The sequence below is a fragment of the Onychomys torridus genome, chromosome 1 (assembly GCF_903995425.1).
Source record: "Onychomys torridus chromosome 1, mOncTor1.1, whole genome shotgun sequence".
Lineage (NCBI taxonomy): Eukaryota > Metazoa > Chordata > Mammalia > Rodentia > Cricetidae > Onychomys > Onychomys torridus.
Genome location: NC_050443.1, coordinates 1512489 through 1529931, shown reverse-complemented (window position 1 = coordinate 1529931; position 17443 = coordinate 1512489). Strand labels below are relative to the sequence as shown.

The window sequence follows — 17443 nt, the reverse complement described above, 5'->3', positions numbered from 1 at the left end:
TTTAAGACACAGATCAGGTGCACATAGGGCGGTCATAAAAATGATGACAAGCAGGTTTACTTGGGGAGAGTGACCGTCCTGGTGAGTTTTATCAAGAAAGACATTGAAAAAGGAGACACAAGCACAGACCATTTAACATAATGAATGGTACAGTTACAAAGGAAATACAGAGAAGTCATGAATGGGTATAAGTACCAAAGAGAGACATGGTGATGGCACACAAGGGTCAGCACGTGGTATCCTCTTCTCTGTACTTGTGAAGAAACCTGAGCACTTCAGAATTTGAGTTTCCATTTCACCTTTACTCTCATTTTTCAACAATGAGAACTGGATGTGTTACTTATGTAAACTGAGTTATGGGGTTGAGTTTATCTTGTCTTGGCCTAATTTCTCAGGGATCCTAAGATTTCTATGCAGGCTAAACAAATAGATTCAATCTGACTCTTCCTGCTTCATTGTGATTTATGCATAATTTGTCCTTGTTGACATTGATGTCCTTTATCTGGAGGGTGTGGGTTTCATCTTCCTTATTGTCCTTGTGGAAGCAACCATTCTGCCAATAATTAGAGTCAAATAAACAAAAATAGAACCCCTCCCACACATACACAGCAATTCAGAGGTTGAGGAGAGAGAGAGGCTCAGAACAAAAGGGAGCATGAAATTAGAGATAATGACTAAAATTGGCAAGGAAACAGCTGAAAGATCAGAATCCATAATGGAAAATGTACAGACAAAGGTGGATGCATATTATAAAAGACAGATAATCTGAGAAGCAATAGACAGCTAGAAAATAGTGTTCATTGAGTTAAACTAGACCAACCACACAGATTAGTGTAGCTTGTGTGCAGAGAAAGCACACTCATGAATAGGGGCTTGGTGTACCATTCAGTGCTTAAGCATTTATCTGGCAGATGGTCTGTCGTTGATCCCCAGCACTTTAATGTTGAATAAAACAAACAATAAACAAATTACATTGAATCCAAATACCTTCAGAGATATCTAAATAGTTGGAATATAGGCAAATACATTTTCCAGTTAAACCTGCTGCTGAATGAAGGTCATAAACAGGTAAACAGTCAGAAATCATTACTTCAAAATGGCTGTTCAAGTTTCTACAAATAAATCAATAAATAAACACATAAGTCATTGCAAATATTCAGTACACAATTTGATTGTCAATCTACAAAGAAAGCTGGGTAAAATTGGAATAAAATTTAATGCTTATGATCCTTTAATTTTGAAGAAAATACATCATCATCAAGACCACGAGACTACAGCTAGGTACAATCATTGACGTTTCCTTTTCCAGGAAGCTACACAGCATTTTCCAGCACTATAAAAGCAGGCCAATAGGAAGGAAGATTTCAGTTCATTCCAGCTTGTCTTCACCAATAGTGTCTTACCATCCACTCTAGTGGTCAGTCCAGAGCAATGTCAGCAAATGATGTTGTTTTCTGAGCCTTGGTAGCCCCAGGAGCCTCCTTGATCAACAACTGGAGTGAAAGTGTCTTACACTTGGCACTGATATCTTCATTTAACAACCAATGGCTTCTGAGATAAGCATTATTTACTCATGCAAGCTACTCTATTCCATCTAGTTCTCAATATTTTAATTACCTTACAGAGTTCTATATTGATTTTTCCTGCACCATTAATTTTTATTAACCTTCCACTTATTATTCTGAGGATTGGAATCTAGATTTAAACCCTTCCAAATTTGTGGCCTGACTGATCCTCGCACTGTTCCTGCAAGAAAGTATATTCCCTTCACCCTACTCTGAGGGAGACTGTTACCTGTTTGAGATTGAATATTGGTAAATGTTATCCCTCATACCTTACATGGAAACAAATACATTTCTTCCAGTGAGTATTAGTGTCCTGAGCACTGAGACAGAATCTACAATGTTGACCCATCAGTGTCTTCCATGGTCAGGAGAGAAGAGGTATTGCAAAGAAATCATGAGGAAGTTTAGATAAGGACGGTTTAAGAGAAGCCACTGCCCTTACAGCAATGAAGAAGTAAGAAGAAGGAAATTACCAGCAAACAAATCACAGGAGTGATTAGCAAAAAGGTTAACTTCTCTCTTCAAGTAAATTAGGTCTTGTTAATGCCTACCCAAACCTCCTTCTGAGACCATCTGTGGTGGCGATGTTATATTCTCTGATCAAGCCGGACAGAGGATAGACTCAGTTCCTCCATGTTTCTTTTTTAATTTTAACATGAACTCCAAAAAAAAAAAAAATCCTGCTCTGAACTGTCCTCCAGGTATCAATACTGTCCATGTTCAGTGAGATTCAAGTTCACATGTTGGTATCATCACTCCATCCACCTCCTGCCCTAATCCTGTCACCACATTAGCTCATTTCTATCACCACTCCAGAATTTCATCTAAGAACCCTTGCCATCCACCATGCTGAATCCTTCCACAGGGCTTTATATGCCTGAAACATCACAGTGCCTATGTTTTGCCATTCATGGTCAGAGAAGGTAGTCTTCTTCCTCACAAATTCCTCTCATTTTTAGAGAGGGAACTCAACAAAGGTTACCATATGTTCCTGACAGACAGACACATTCATTCACTAACACACTTGTGTCTTTAAAGTCAGCTTCCTGAGGCAGTAAGAGACTATAAAATACCTTTCTAAACTCCTCAGTATGATAAAGGCAGAGAACTGTTCTCTTTTTGACACACTCAACTGAAGTATATTCAATAGCTGAAATTTGTGCTAGGGATACACAAGAACTCCACACCCCTTAGAATATTGATGAGCACACCAGATTCAAACCATTATAGATTTTATCATAGTTTTAAATCATTTACATTTCTTTCAGATCCATTACCCACCTAAAGGTGATCTTAAAATAGCAACATGTATATCTGTTTCTTTGCTTAAAGATTTATAGTAACTTCAATTTAATATATAGTTTTGCTGGGTAGAATAATCAGGGTTGATAGTTGTAGTCTTTCAGGACTTGGAGTATATCTTTCCAGGAACTTCCGATTTAAATATTTCTGTCCAATAACCTAATTTTTAATGGTCTTATTTATAAGTGACTTGGCATTTCTGATGGATATTCCCCTTCCTCTCAACGCTCAGAGATAGATATGGAAGATGGGAGGGAAAAGATTGTAAGAGCCAGAGACTGTGGCTATCTACAAGGAAACAGTGTCTTCTGGACACAGCATGGCAGCTTCACACATGAACTCACAGCAGTTGTAGCCATATGTCCGAAACTGTGCAAGATCAAACTAGACCAAATCCCAGCATAGAGATGGGAGGACACAAATTTCCATCCATATTTATGGAGATATTGATAACTGATAGTTGTTGAGAAAGGGAGAAAAAGTGTAGCCTCTGGTAAGTCAACCATGCTTCAGTGGAAGGCCACACATCCAAGAGTAAATTGAACTTGATGGGTTAAAAAAACCACAAAAGGACACAAAGTTGATCATGTAGGAAAGGAGCTGGATCTAGGAAGAGTTGGGTGAGGAATGGACATAATCAAAACACATTGTATGATATTCTCAAAGAACCCACACAAATTTTAAGATTTCCTATATCCTTAACTATGAAACTTCAGAATGTACATTTTTCAAGAGTGATATGGGGCTCCAGAATTCTGTATGAGTTTCACTTCTCAAAACAGCTGATAATCCTTTTTACTGAGCAACCATACGGAAGTTATCTCTGTCGTATGTTCATGCTCAAGTTCCTCCATCTCTAATAGTCTTGTGTCACAAGGACTCTATTCATTTAAACTTTTAGTAAGTGTTAACTTCTCTTTTTTGTATCGGCTTGTATTATGGGAAGCTACAGAAGGCTTCCTCACATTTACAGTGCCCGTTTTCATCCTTGTGAGATTCATAAGTCCAAGGAAGGAACTTATAGGCATCAGCAAGGAGTCTTATGCCTGGTACTGACAAACACATTAGTGAGGGATAAGGGGAAAGTTGTTGATTGTATGAATAGCAAAAGAACAATTCTTACATTTACAAGGTGTCTAGGAGAGATGACACAATCTTGCATTTAAAAATCCTATAATAATCTCAGAAGCAGCTCCACATGAGCCACAAATACAGGTGCTTGGTGTCTCTGCTGCTTTGAATCCACCCTGAAACATCAGTTTCCATATTCCCCAATGCATCATCAGAGTCAGGGATATGACTGAAGATGGTAAGACATCATGATATTGTAGATATGAACATGGTAGAGAGAAAACCCCATGTTTTCTTAAATTCTTAAACACAAGACAATTAGAGAGGGAGGAACCTGGGCATGAACAAAACTTCATTATGGTTGCTCAGTAAAGAGGATCATCAGCTCTTAGTCCTCAGTCACACTCACCTGGGAGTCATTTATCAGGAAGACAGGAGGTATATTTGAAGCTATTCACTGGACTTGGAGAGGAAAAAAAAAACTGCAGCTGGATAAGGCCCTGTTTACTCTCTCTAATGTTCTCAGTAGACCTTGTACCCAGCTTAGCCACAGTCTTGGGAAAATAGCGAACTCACTCTTGAGGAGGACACTTCCCCTTATTTTCATTTCCAATGCTGTATATGCAATCTTGGGCTTTGTCCTTGCCAGGCAAGCATTCCACCAGTGAGCCGGTTGCATAAGACTTCCTCCTCTTGACGTGACAGCCCGCAACATCGAGCACAGTGTCTTTAGTGTCATCCTCTGTGTTGATCTGTCCTGGCAGTTTCTGTACTCTCATCAGTCAGCGTAGCTGGCATCCCTGGAAGGCGACATCATGATCTCCACTTTCATAGTGCTGTTTCATCTTGGTGAGATTTGAAGGGTGGAGGGGACACCTAATTCTAGGAGGGACCTCAGGCTACAACTAAGCCGTGGCTCATCAGGAGATCTCATGGCCTTGGATGGCTTTGCAGAGGAGAGGATCTCCTCAAGCTTCAGGGAGAAAATCTCACAGAGAAATCTTTTTCAGGGCTGAGTCTGGAACCCAGGACCACAACGATGGCAGGTGAGTCATTCCCCACACCTCCCCAGATGCTGTTTCCACACTGAAATAAAAAAACACTGCTGTGCACTGGAGATGGACAACCGCAGATGTGGGTTGATTATGGTGATGCTTCAAGACCCAGGGGCTCCGAGATGGAATTTAAGAAAGGAATACCCTGGGACACAGCATTTGATTTTTCTTGCAGGAAAATTTCCCGTACCCACCGTCTGGGCTGAGCCAGACTCCGTGGTCACCAAGGGACAGTCTGTTACTATCTGGTGTCTTGGGACCGAGGAAGCCCAGGTGTACTATCTGTATAAAGAGGAAGGTTCAAAATCCTTGAAGCCACAGACTGTATTTGAGCCTGGGAACAAGGCCAACTTCTCCATTCCATTCACAACGGAGTATCACGCAGGACTATACCACTGCTACTATTATAGCCCTGCTGGCTTATCAGAAAAGAGCAATGTCCTAGAGCTGGTGGTGACAGGTAAAGGGCTCTCAAGGGTCCTGAACTCAGGTTATGCCCTGAGTGAGGGGTTTTGATCTCATGGCATCTCCTTCTCACAGTCCAGTCTTTAGATAACGTGGAATGTTTGTCTTCTCTTTCAGGATTCTACAGCAAACCCAGTATCTCAGCTCTGCCAAGCTCTCTGGTAACCTCAGGAAGGAATGTCACCCTCCAGTGTAGCTCACATCAGGGATATGGAAGGTACGTCCTTACTAAGGAAGGAGAACAGAATGTGTCCTGGACTCAGAACTCACAGAAACACCCCAATGGACATTTTCTGGCCCTGTTTCCTGTGGGACCAGTGACTTCCAAACACAGCTGGGCCTTCAGGTGCTATGGATACTACAAGAGAACCTCCCAGATGTGGTCGGTACCCAGTGAGACCCTGCAGCTCCTCCTTTCAGGTGAGGCAATCCCATCTTTGACATTTATTAGAAGCCCATAAATTCTTTGCATGAGCCCTGTTCCAGATGAGAACAATAACACTGAAAGACAGCTGAGGGATGCTCAGGGGGCTTGATGTAGAGACACAGCAAGGCCTGCAAGGAAAGGTGATGGGAGAGGAAGGTGTTTGGCATGAACTGTATTCTTAATACCTGGCCCATCTTCTCTCCGAGGGACTTCTCTAGGAAGGCCCCCATTTTGACCCAGCAGGGGTATATCTGAGCACTTAGAGAGACCCTGACCCAACCCTCTAACATCATAGTGACAGTCATTATGATGGATTTGTTCTATCAGATGATGGCAACACTACATCCCTTCTTGCCCTACCCAGCAGCCCAGGCCTGGCTCTCTCAGGCTGATGTCACATTGGCTCCTGCAAGCAGCTTCCACATTAGTCAATACACAAGCTGTGGATATTCTACGTCCTCCATGTGGCCATTTACCAATGGCCTCTGAATATCCTAAACACAGGTGAGAATCCTTGGTCCTGTAAGAGACTCATATTCTTCAACGACCACGCAGGGGAGCCCATATCATCATGACTAGGATGAAAGATGAGGTCTTAGGAAAGATGAGAGACAGAAAGACTGGAGATTTTGAAGTGAAAATGAGTGAGAACAACAGGCAGAGGGGGCATGTCTGGTGTGGAGTTACATAAAACAGATGTAGAGATTCAGGAGCCATACACCTTGGTTTTAGAGACAGGGTCTCACCTGGTGTGGAACTTGCCAGTAGGCAAGGCTGGTCAGCCAGTGCGGACCAGGAACCAGCCTGTCTCTGCCTCCCCAGTGCTAGAATTAGAGGGGCCAACCACCACACATATTTTGTCTTTGTTTTTTACACTTATTCTTTGGTTTGCAGGGTATTTTTAAATATCTGAACAATTTTATTTATTTTTCCATTTTCATATGTATTTTCAGTGAAATGTGATCATATTTACTCCCAGACTTTGCCCTTCCAACTCTCCTCATACACCCCACTCTGAACTCCACGTGGTTTTTATAACCCCCTAGTTCAGTTAGTGCTGCCTCTATTTTCATAGATGTGGGTCTACTAGAGCATGGAAAAATCTACTACTGGTCACACACTCAGAATGATTCTCCCTCCCCTATCCTCTACTAACTTCCAAAAACTCCTCAGTAGTAAGGCAAGGGACCTAGGTCTGACCTACCCATCTGTGCCAGAAATTTGGCTGGCTTGATCTTCTGTAGGTCTTGTTTATTCTTTAAACTTTCATGTGTTTATAAAATGTAATGTAATAATATTCTTCTACTACTATTTCCCTTCAATTCTCCCTAGTTTCTCCACCTCACCTCCATTCCAATTTCATATCTTCTTTTAAATTATTAATATTCCATTTGTCTATGTATATGGGACTATCCACTAGGGCTTGGTCAACCTATCAGTTGTCACATCTCCAAAGGGGATTGACTCCCTCACCCTCAGCAGCCATCAATGCCAATAGATCCCAAGCTAGGGGTAAAGCTTTGAGGGTCCCTTCCCCATATATGCTTGAGTTTTGACTGGATTAATTTTAATTTTGTACAGGTCTCGCGTAGGGTAACTACAGTTTCTGTGAATTGATATGTGCAACAGTTGATGCAATACCAGAATCAGCATTTCACAACTCTTTTCTGTGTCTTCTGCTTCTTATATTCCTTCCACCCCCTTTTGCATGATGTTCTCTGAGCCTTGGCTGTGAGGAGGCTGATATGGATGTTCTATCCAGAGCTGAGCACTCATAGTTAAAAATGAGGCTTTGACCAGCTAGCAGTCTTTACATTAACTACTACCCACTGAAGAAAGATGTGGCCCCCACCAAAGTTAAGAGTAGCACAGATGTGTGGATATAGAAATATACACTTAGAATGCAGTTTGACAGTATGACCATTTATCAAAACAACAACAGTGAGTTTCCCATACCTAGGGCCTACAATCTCTCTGTCATGAGCTTTTGTCCATGTTTTCAGTATCATGCACTGGATCCTTCCCGTGGATCAGGCCTTATGTCCAATTAGAAAGCTGGTTACACACATAACTGCCATGTCAATACTGTACCTGTAGGCATCTTGCCAAAGAGGACACTATTATAGCATGTGGGGTCTAGAGCTTGATAGGACCATTGATGTCATTTCTCACCCTGCAATCTGCATAACTCTTTATGGCAGTGTCTAAGCTAGTCAGCAGGGAGAGAGCTTCCTAGTCAGTTTGAGGTTGCTTTCTCTATGTACTCCTACATAAACGAGTGTGATATCTCAAGCAAGAGGTCCATACAGTAGTTATAATGGACAACAAAGAGCAACGGCTCTTGTATTGTTTAGGGTACTTCTTGGGTGTCCCTAACAAATAATACATAAGGAGGTATTCTGTGCCCTGCAATAATAGTTTCACTTAATAACCCATACTTTCTAGAAGCAAACATTGCCAACCCATGCAGGATGCTTCTGTTTAAACTCCCTTTTAAATACATACAAACAACAGATTTCATTAGGATGTCTTCTACATCCTTAGTTGTCATTAATATAACTTTTACCCTCTTCTTTGCCAACCCCTATCTCTACTTAAACCTTTAACTCCAAGTAGTCTATTTCTCATGATTGTGAAGTAATCACTTTAGTGACTGAACTATATTCTCAGCTTATGCTGTGTAATAATAATGTATAAAATATTTTAAGTTGTTGATAAATGTTATATATACTCATGGAAATATCAATGAATTATTCAACTAATTTAATAATTGGAACATAATGATTTTCATGGTGTAATAGTTACTAAATAATAAATATACATAAAAGACTATTGATTTCAGTATAATATTGCCTTTTATTGATATAGGTGTTTATTCCACTTTGTTTTCAATTTGGGACTGTATTGATTTTGTTGTCTTGTTTGTCCAAATTCCCAGATTCACACTCACAAGATCACACAGTGGAGAATCTCATCAGGATGGCTGTGGCTGGCTTGATTCTGGTTGCTCTTGGGATTTTTCTGTTTGAAGCTCAAAAGAGCCAGAGAAGTCCTCAAGATTCAGGGTGGAAGTGAACCAGAGAGAATAGTGCATCTCTTAATATGGTAGAAACTTGGAGATGAATCCACCAAGTAGAGAAAAATCATGGAAGAAAATTTGTGGTACAAGTGTGTGAACACTGTTGGGTGCCCCAAAGAGAACAACATATTTGGGTGCAGGGGAACTGTCAGAAAGATCTGTGAAGATAACTCTACACCCATTCAATTGGGACAGAATGGTGGCTTGAATGAGTTGGCCTCCATAGTCTCAGGCATTTGAATGTTTGGTCCTCATTTGGTGATGCTGTTTGGAGAGACTTAGGAGGTGTGGTCTTGTCAGAGGAATTCTGTAACTGAAAGTTTTAAGACTCTCATCATTTCCAGCTCACTGTTGTGTATCCATTTCCTCCAAGATCCATCCTGAAGGAAATCTTAAGTCAGAAGGCAAGAAACTCACAACAGACCCAGGAAGGCCCTGAAACTGACAAGATTCACTAGGCCCCTTCTTTCTACGAGTTAACAAGAAGATCTGGTGACAGTCACTGTTAGACTAGGTAAGCTGCAAAGAAGAATCCGAGAACAGAGCATCTACCAGGAAGAATAAAACAAAACAAAACAAAAACACAGCTGAGTGGCTTAGCAGAGGTTTGGACCAGAATCACTTCAAAAGGATACTCTCCAACCTGTTTAGCTTGCCTGAAGGCTGTGAAGTGTGTCCTTTGGGAGTTGTCATCCATGCAAGGGGCAAAATTTGGTGATGCAGATGACTTGGAGTCATTTCTGCTCCTGTAAGTAATCTTAACAAAACTCATTGATTCACCAAATTGGACTTTAGTGGTAGCCATACTTCAGTCTGTCACAGGCTCCCTATCTAGAGTGAGTAGTGTCTACTGTGTATGCTGTGTCTCCCAGGAAAAATCTTGCCACAGAACAATTCTTTCTTTCTTGTGCTTGTGATTCGAGACGTGAGCTGCCACTGTGCCTTCACTCTGTCATCATGGACTCTGCCTTTGGAATTTTGAATGCAAATAAACTACTTCTTCTGTAAGTTGCTTTAGTCATGGTGTTTTGTCACAGCAATAATACAGAGGTTGGTACCAGGAGTGGGAGATTGCTGTGACAAGCCTGACCTCGATCCTTTTTAGAGGAATGTAGAAGACTTCATGATTTTGGAATGCAAAAGAGGTTGAATAGTATTGGGGGATTTATTAAGGCAACTCCACGTAGTTAAAAAGGAAGTTTATTTTGGGGGGTAACTTACAGATAGTAAAAGGGTTGGTTACAGGATGTGGGAGAGGTGAGGTGCAGTCCAGCTGGGTTCTCTGGAGAACTCTGCTCAGTCTACCATCCAGCATCCAGGATCATCAGGAACCAAGAGGGCCAGCACATCCAGATCTCTGATCTTAAGGGCTCCCATATCAGCCCTGCCTCAGGGGCAGGTCGGTGTGACAGTTACTGGAAGCCTCACTGGGGGGTAATACTTCCAGGTCAAAGCTGGAACAGCTACTACAGAATACCCTAAGCAAGGCTTAATTGACTATCTTAGTGAGAGCTCTGGAAGACAGTGGTGAAAGCAAACAGACTGTGGAGGCCTAGCTGAAGATATTTCAGAGGGAAGCAAAGACTTAACAGCAACCCAGCTAGAGGCCATTCCTGTGATATTTCGGCACATGATATGTCTGCCTTCTGCTCTTGCCTTAAGAACTTGTCTGAAACTAAATTTAAAGTTAATGGACAGTAATCAGCAAGAAAGAGGAGGGATTGCATGAGTGAGAGATGTTGAGACCATGATTGGAAAAAGCACAGGGACAAATACCCAAACTAGTGGAAACACATGAACTATGAACCAACAGCTGAGGAACCCCCAACTGGATCTGGCCCTCTGGATAAGCGAGACAGCCGATTAGCTTGAACTATCTAGGCGCCCCCAGGCAGTGGGGCTGGGACCTACCCTTAGTGCATGAGCTGCCTTTTTGGAGCCTGGGGCCTATGCTGGGTCACTTTGCTCAGCCTGGGTGAAGGGAGGAGGTGCTGAACCTGCCTCGACTGAATCTACCAGGCTGAGCTGAATCCCTAGGGGAGTCCTTGCCCTGAAGGAGATGGGAATGGCGGGTGGATTGGGGAGAGGGCAGGGGGGGGCAGGAAAAGGGAGGACAGGGGAATCTGTGGCTGACACGTAAAATTAAATTAAATTATAAAATAAAATAAAAAGTTAATGGACAGAATCTCTGTGAACACACCAGTTGAGCAGTCCAGGGAAACAGGCAAGTCAGCTGAAGACCTTCACCACTCTCTCCTCTCCTCCAGATGCAATCCCTCAGCTTCATCCCTGGCTTTACAACAGAACACTGGCTTCAGCATTCCTCACTCTCTGCCCATTTGTTGCTTTCTAGCAGCTCCCAACTACAGTAGGGAGCTACTGCTAGCCCACAGGCCATGTCTATGAGAAAACCAGCTAGGTTGCCTACAGATGCTCTCTCCGGTTTCTGTTCCCCAGGTTCAATCCCGAGTCTCATTTCCAGCTCTGCTGCAGAACACCTGTGGCAGGCTTTACTGTCTCCCTATTTCCATCTCATGTGGATCACACAGAACTCTCCCTTCTAACTACTCTTCCCCAGCTCATTGCTTTGTCCCAGCCTTTGACTCCAGCACACATTTCCTGCTAACTCTATGGCCTCTCCTGCTAGGAAAAATGAGTATGGTGAAGGCAGATCCACACTTATCTTTCTGCCTCTCTAGATCAAATCCTTCAGTCTCATCCCTACCTCTCTAGTAGAACCTCTGGGGTGAACTCTATTCAGTGCCTCCTCCCATTCTAAGGAGACAAAATAAGTAGATCCTGGTTGAAGTCTCTCCTCTGATTCATCATGTGACCACTTTCAAACTTGTAGCCTATCCTCATTCCCAAACATCAACTCCCAATACCGAGGAGCACATTTGATCTGGAACACCCAGTGGTTCCAACTATCAGGTCAATCTAGGCAACACACAGTCATTACACTGTCTGAAAATCCAGAGAAAAAACAGAAACCAAGGAACAAACCATCCAAAAAAGACAAATCCAGAAAGCAGCACCTAGACCTATAGTTATCCCAATCCCAGATGCATAGACATCAGCCTAAAAATACAATCAATAACAGTCAGGGAAAAATATCTCCAATAGAGCCCAGTTATCTTACCACATCATACCCTGGGAATTACAACATAGTTGAAGCATAAGAAAAAAAATCGTAAAATCGCCTGTATGAAGATGATAGAGGTCCTTAAAGAAGAAATGAACAAATCCATTAAAGAAATCCAGAGAAGGGGCTGGAGAGATGGCTCAGCAGTTAAGAGCACTGGCAGCTCTTCCTAGAGGTCCTGAGTTCAATTCCCAGCAACCACATGGCCATCTATAATGGGATCTGATGCCCTCTTCTGACATGCAGATATGATGCAGATAAGAGCACCTTATACATAAAATAAATCTTTAAAAATTTTTAGGGACTGGAGAGATAGCTCAGTGGTTAAGAGCACTGGCTGCTCTTCCAGAGGATCTGGGTTCAACTCTCAGCATTCACATAGGAGCTCACAACTGTCTGTAGCTCCAGTTCTAGGGGATCCAACACTCTCACACAGACATACATGCAGACAAAATACCAATACACATGAAAATAAAAATAAATAAAATACATCATTAAAAAAAGAAATCCAGAAAAACCATGACCGTGCCACAGCCAGGGTATTTGTTGATGTCCTTGGTACCTGTTACTACCAAAGGCCATGCAAAACCCAGAATCTGGGCCATGAACTGAGGCCAGGTGGGGTTCTGGGGGTCATTCTGCAGCCTGGTCCATATAGAGCTGAGTGGCTTGTGCTGTCACAAGGTGCCATGGTGACATCTGGGCCGGGCTGCAGCTGAAGATCATGTCTGGGTCTGTAGTCCTACCACAGTCAAGGTCTGTATTGATGTCTGTGGCTCACATTGCTACCAAAGGCCACATGGATGACTGGGGTCGAGGCCATGTGGGTGTCTGAGGTCCATGCTGCTACTGGAGCCATGCCAATCTTAGTAGTCTGTACTGCCACACAGGACCATGATGCCATTCAGGCTGGAGAAGCTGTCAAGGGCCATATCTGGGCCTGTGGCTCTATAGCAGCCAGGATCATGGCTGTGGGGGATCCTCTCCCACTTTTTTCCCCAAGGAACTCTTGAGGAGTGAGTAAGGGATTTAGATAGAAGGACACAGAGGAGAGAAACAGAAATACAGGATAGCCTCAGGAGAGCCTGGATCCTTCTCCATTGGCCCAGAAGTTTATTCAAAAGGTTTTTTTTTTTATAACAATACCAAGGGGAAGGGCAAAAGACCTCCCCCTTTCTAGCTCCAGCCAAATATCGACCCTACTAACCACTTAGTACCCAGGCCCATGGTCCAATCATTCTCTTATGCATTCCTTCTGGGTAAAGATAGCTCAGATCTCACTAGAAAACCTCTGAGGGCTCCCACACATGGCTTCTGTTATGACCAAGGCCCAAGCAGATGCCTGGGGTCTGGTCAGCTACTGAGATCATGTTGGTATCTGATGGCCAATCAGCAGCCTGAGCCATACTGCTCTGAGTGGCCTACACTGCTGCACTTGGCCATGGTGACATCTAGACCTGAGCTACTTTCAAGTGCCATGTCTGGGTCCATGTTTGTGCTGCAGCTGGGGACTGTGTTGATGTCCATGGCCATGTTACCACAGGACATCATAGGAATCATGTCTGTTGAAATCTGAGGGCTGTGTTGAGTCGGTTTCACCCTTCACTGACCTTGGGCTAGCTGGCCCGGTCCCTTGCTGGACACTGAAGGAGAGCTGGCCCTGCTACTCATGGGAGAGCTGTCTCCTGTTCTCAGGGGAGATAGCTTCACCCCTCACCATGGGTGTTGTAGAGCTGGCCCTGATGGCATGGGCCTAGGAAATCTGGCTCCACCCCTCACTTGATGTGGGTAATCCCAGTGGTCCAGACTGACTAGCTCAGCTACCACTATAGACCCACATCTTAGGCCTTGGGTTGGCCCACCCTAACATTTATCCCATCAATCACATGCTGGAATGAGAGCCACAGGATCTCCATCACTCAGGGCAATAGCAGGATATCCAAGAGGAATTTTGATGAGGTTCCAGTGAGGATGGTGTGACAGAGGGCTTGAACCAGACCAATGACTCATTGCAATGAACATTTGCAGGTGGGACTTCTTGTACAAAATGTGTACCTGGGACATTGCAGCTTCTAATGTCACCAGAAGGAATGACGAGGTGATGGGGAGATGGGAAAGACAGAGGAGCAGGGTGTTTTGTTGTCGTTGTTCTGTTCTTAGTTAATTGTTTGTGGGTTTTCTTTGGGGGTTGCTTCAGGGGTGAGGGTCAGATAGGGAGGGACTGGGAGTTATAAAGGATTGGGGCACATGATTTGAAATTCCCAAAGATCAATAAAGAATTATGTTATTAAAAAAAGAAGAAATCCAGGAAAATAGAAACAGTACAAAGAACTGTCCAAGACCTGGAACAAAGCAAACCCAAACTGAGGGAATTCTGAAAATGAAAAAATTAGGAATACAAACAGGCTCTATAGAGGCAAGCTTCACCAATGGAATAGAAGAGATGGAAGAGAGAGTCTTGGGCACGAAAGGTGAGGCAGAAGAAATGGGATACATCGGTCATAGAAAATGTTAAATGTAAACATTTCCTAACACAGAACATCCAGAAAATCTGGGACATGTGAAAAGACAAAACCTCATGCTGGTGGCTATGGAGGAGCTACACTCAGCAATGGAGCTTACAGAATCCAGCCCAGAGGATAACAGAATTACTCTGAGTACATCGTGGAGAGGCAAAGCCCCAAGGATTGTTTCCAGAATGCCTCTTGCTTTTGCAGTGTTTCCTCCTGCTTGCTACTACTGTGTTGCTGCTGTATCTGGTATATGAGAGGATCCACTGTATCTAATATAGTGTGATTGTTTCTGGGAAAACCCCACTCCTCACTGGGCACTTTACTTGCAGATCATAATGAAGATAATTTTAGATGAGCAATGATGATGAGTTAAATCTGTGATTTAATTAGACTTTCTGAGTTAACCTAAAAGATATATGTGCTTACGACAGAAAGGATGATTAGGGAAATGATTTAGGTTATTCTCCCAATTGTTCCAGTAAGAGATATAAAAAAGGCAAAAATAGGCTAAAAATCTCCTTTCCCTTTGTTGGATGTGAGATTTGCAGAGGATAAAAAAATAAGAACAAGGAAGTTGTAAGCATTATAGACCCTTGAATTCTGCCTGTGGAAAAACAGGCTAATGATCAAAGAAAGCATTTATGTCCCTACACCCAAGGTTAGGCCCGAGTTCCTTGGTCATGTAACTTATAGAATTATTCACAGGCCCAAGTATGCACTTTGAAAAAACAATTTTTTTTCCTTAAAAAGGAAATTAAATGACCCTATTGTGTGTAAAGGAAAATGGGTGGTGAGCTAACTATTTGTTTAAAGTAAAGTTTCTCTACAGTAGAAAATAGAAATCTGCTACTCTGAAACTACAAACAGCTGCCTGCCAGTACAAAAGGAACTGGCTGAAACATACTTAGCTTGCTAAAAGTTCAATAATAAAAGAATCATTGCTGTGAGGTGAGTATGTTATGGTGGGAAATTAACACAAAGAAAAATATTTAACTACTTGAGGGCTTATAAGGAAAACATGTAACTTGTGATCACAATGTGATTTCTTCCTGTGTAAAGATTTTAATTTGTTTTTGGAAAATATGTAACTTACAGTTGTGAGGTAATCTTTTCTTACATAGAAATCTTTATATTAGGATGTATAAAATGGACAAGAGAAAAATAAGAGATGTAATAGAAGGTATACATCAGGGAAGAGATGAAACAACTGGGGAAAAAGAGAAACATCAGAAGACAGAAGAACAGAACAGAGAAAGAATAGAGTAGAACCATCAGCAGAAAGGAAAATAAAATGAAGAATTAAGCCTTGCCCCAGATAAAGTTCCCATGTGTATCTATATACATCTGTCCAGTAGGTTGCCTGCTCTATATCACCTCTCCAGTTTCTCTGACCTGCTAGGGGCTGGGCCCTTCAACAGCAATCTAAGAAACATAGGAATAGGAGGAGAATCCCAGATCAAAGGCTGTCTTAGTTAGGTTTCCATTGCTGCACAAAACATCATGATCAAAGAGCAAGTTGGGGAGGAAAGGGTTTATTTGACTTACACTTCCAGATCATAGTCCATCATTGGAGGAAGTCAGAACAGGAATCCAAGCAGGATGTGAAGCTGGAGGCAGGAGCTGCGGATGCTTACTGGCTTGCTCAGCCTGCTTTCTCATAGAACCTAGGACCACCAGCCCAGGGGCGGCACCACCCACAATGGATTGTGCCCTCCCCCACTGGTTGCTAATCGAGAAAATGTCTTACAGCTGCTTCTCATGGAGGCATTTCCACAACTGGAGCTCCTTCTTTGATGAATCTAGCTTGTGTCATGTTGACACATAAAACCAGTCAGTACAGCTGACCCTTGTCAACTTGACACACAAATATGAAGCCACAGCCCTTCCTTTCTTATTCATCCCCAAGATCTCACATTAAAATCATTATTAACTTTAAATTCAAACACATTAAAATTTCAGTCTCTTTTAAAAGCTCGTCTTTCATCTGTGGGCTACTTTAAAAATCAAAATAATAAATAGAAAAAAAAGAAAAAAATCAAAATTAAAATTAAATATCTTCTTCAATATGATACTTGGTGGTCATCTATGGTACCCGCATCTCCAAAATACTGCACTTTCACTGATAGACTTTTTTATTTTATTTTCTCTACTTTTCTTCTTTATTAAGAAATTTTTTATTCATTTTACATACCAACCACAGATTCCCCCTTTCAACCCTTTTTCCGCTCCCCTCAGCCTTCCCCCAAACCTACACCCCATCCCCTCCTCTGAAAAGGTAAGGCCTCGAATGAGGAGTCAGCAAAGCCTGGTACATTCAGTTGAGACAGGTTCTAACCAACAGCTTCTTATAGGTTGTCTCCATGGTGCCAAACCTTCAGTCCTGGGCCTTAAACTGCCACTGAGGCTGCACCTTTACCAAGGTCCTCTCCTGGCCTCTCACAGCGTCAAGCTCTCCATAACTCCTTCATGCCTACAAAACCAGTACCACCTGAGTGATGCTTACACATTACCAAGTCCAGCTGCCAGCAGAAGGTAGGTACAACCTTGGCCACCTCTGGAACACCACTTCTCTGTGCTCTCAGCAAACACTTCCCCGAAGATTTCACCTTAGTGTTGCTGATCTCTTCTTATTCACCACTACTTTCTTAGCTCCAGCTGACCAGTATCAAGTATCCAAGCAAAGAAAAGTTTCGCTTCAATAGTTCTGGGATCTTGTTAGTCACAGCTGATTCTTCAGCCCCACCTAACCAGAACCTCAGACTCTTAACTCAAAATAACAAACAGCCCTGATAGAGTCTTTAAACTTCCCTCTGAAAATTCATAA

The 17443-nt window shown here is 42.5% G+C and overlaps 1 protein-coding gene across 1 annotated transcript in view; it reads left to right on the top strand.

Moving 5' to 3' along the window:
- The first annotated feature begins 4679 nt into the window (after positions 1-4679).
- The window catches only part of LOC118590544 (leukocyte immunoglobulin-like receptor subfamily A member 6), a 54216-nt gene continuing 41452 nt past the window's right edge, over positions 4680-17443 (top strand). Inside the window, 5 exon segments of the mRNA XM_036198441.1 lie at positions 4680-4787; positions 4949-4984; positions 5169-5453; positions 5576-5878; positions 8824-8956. Of these exon segments, the coding sequence (XP_036054334.1) occupies positions 4754-4787; positions 4949-4984; positions 5169-5453; positions 5576-5878; positions 8824-8956 (791 nt within the window). The 5' untranslated portion in view covers positions 4680-4753.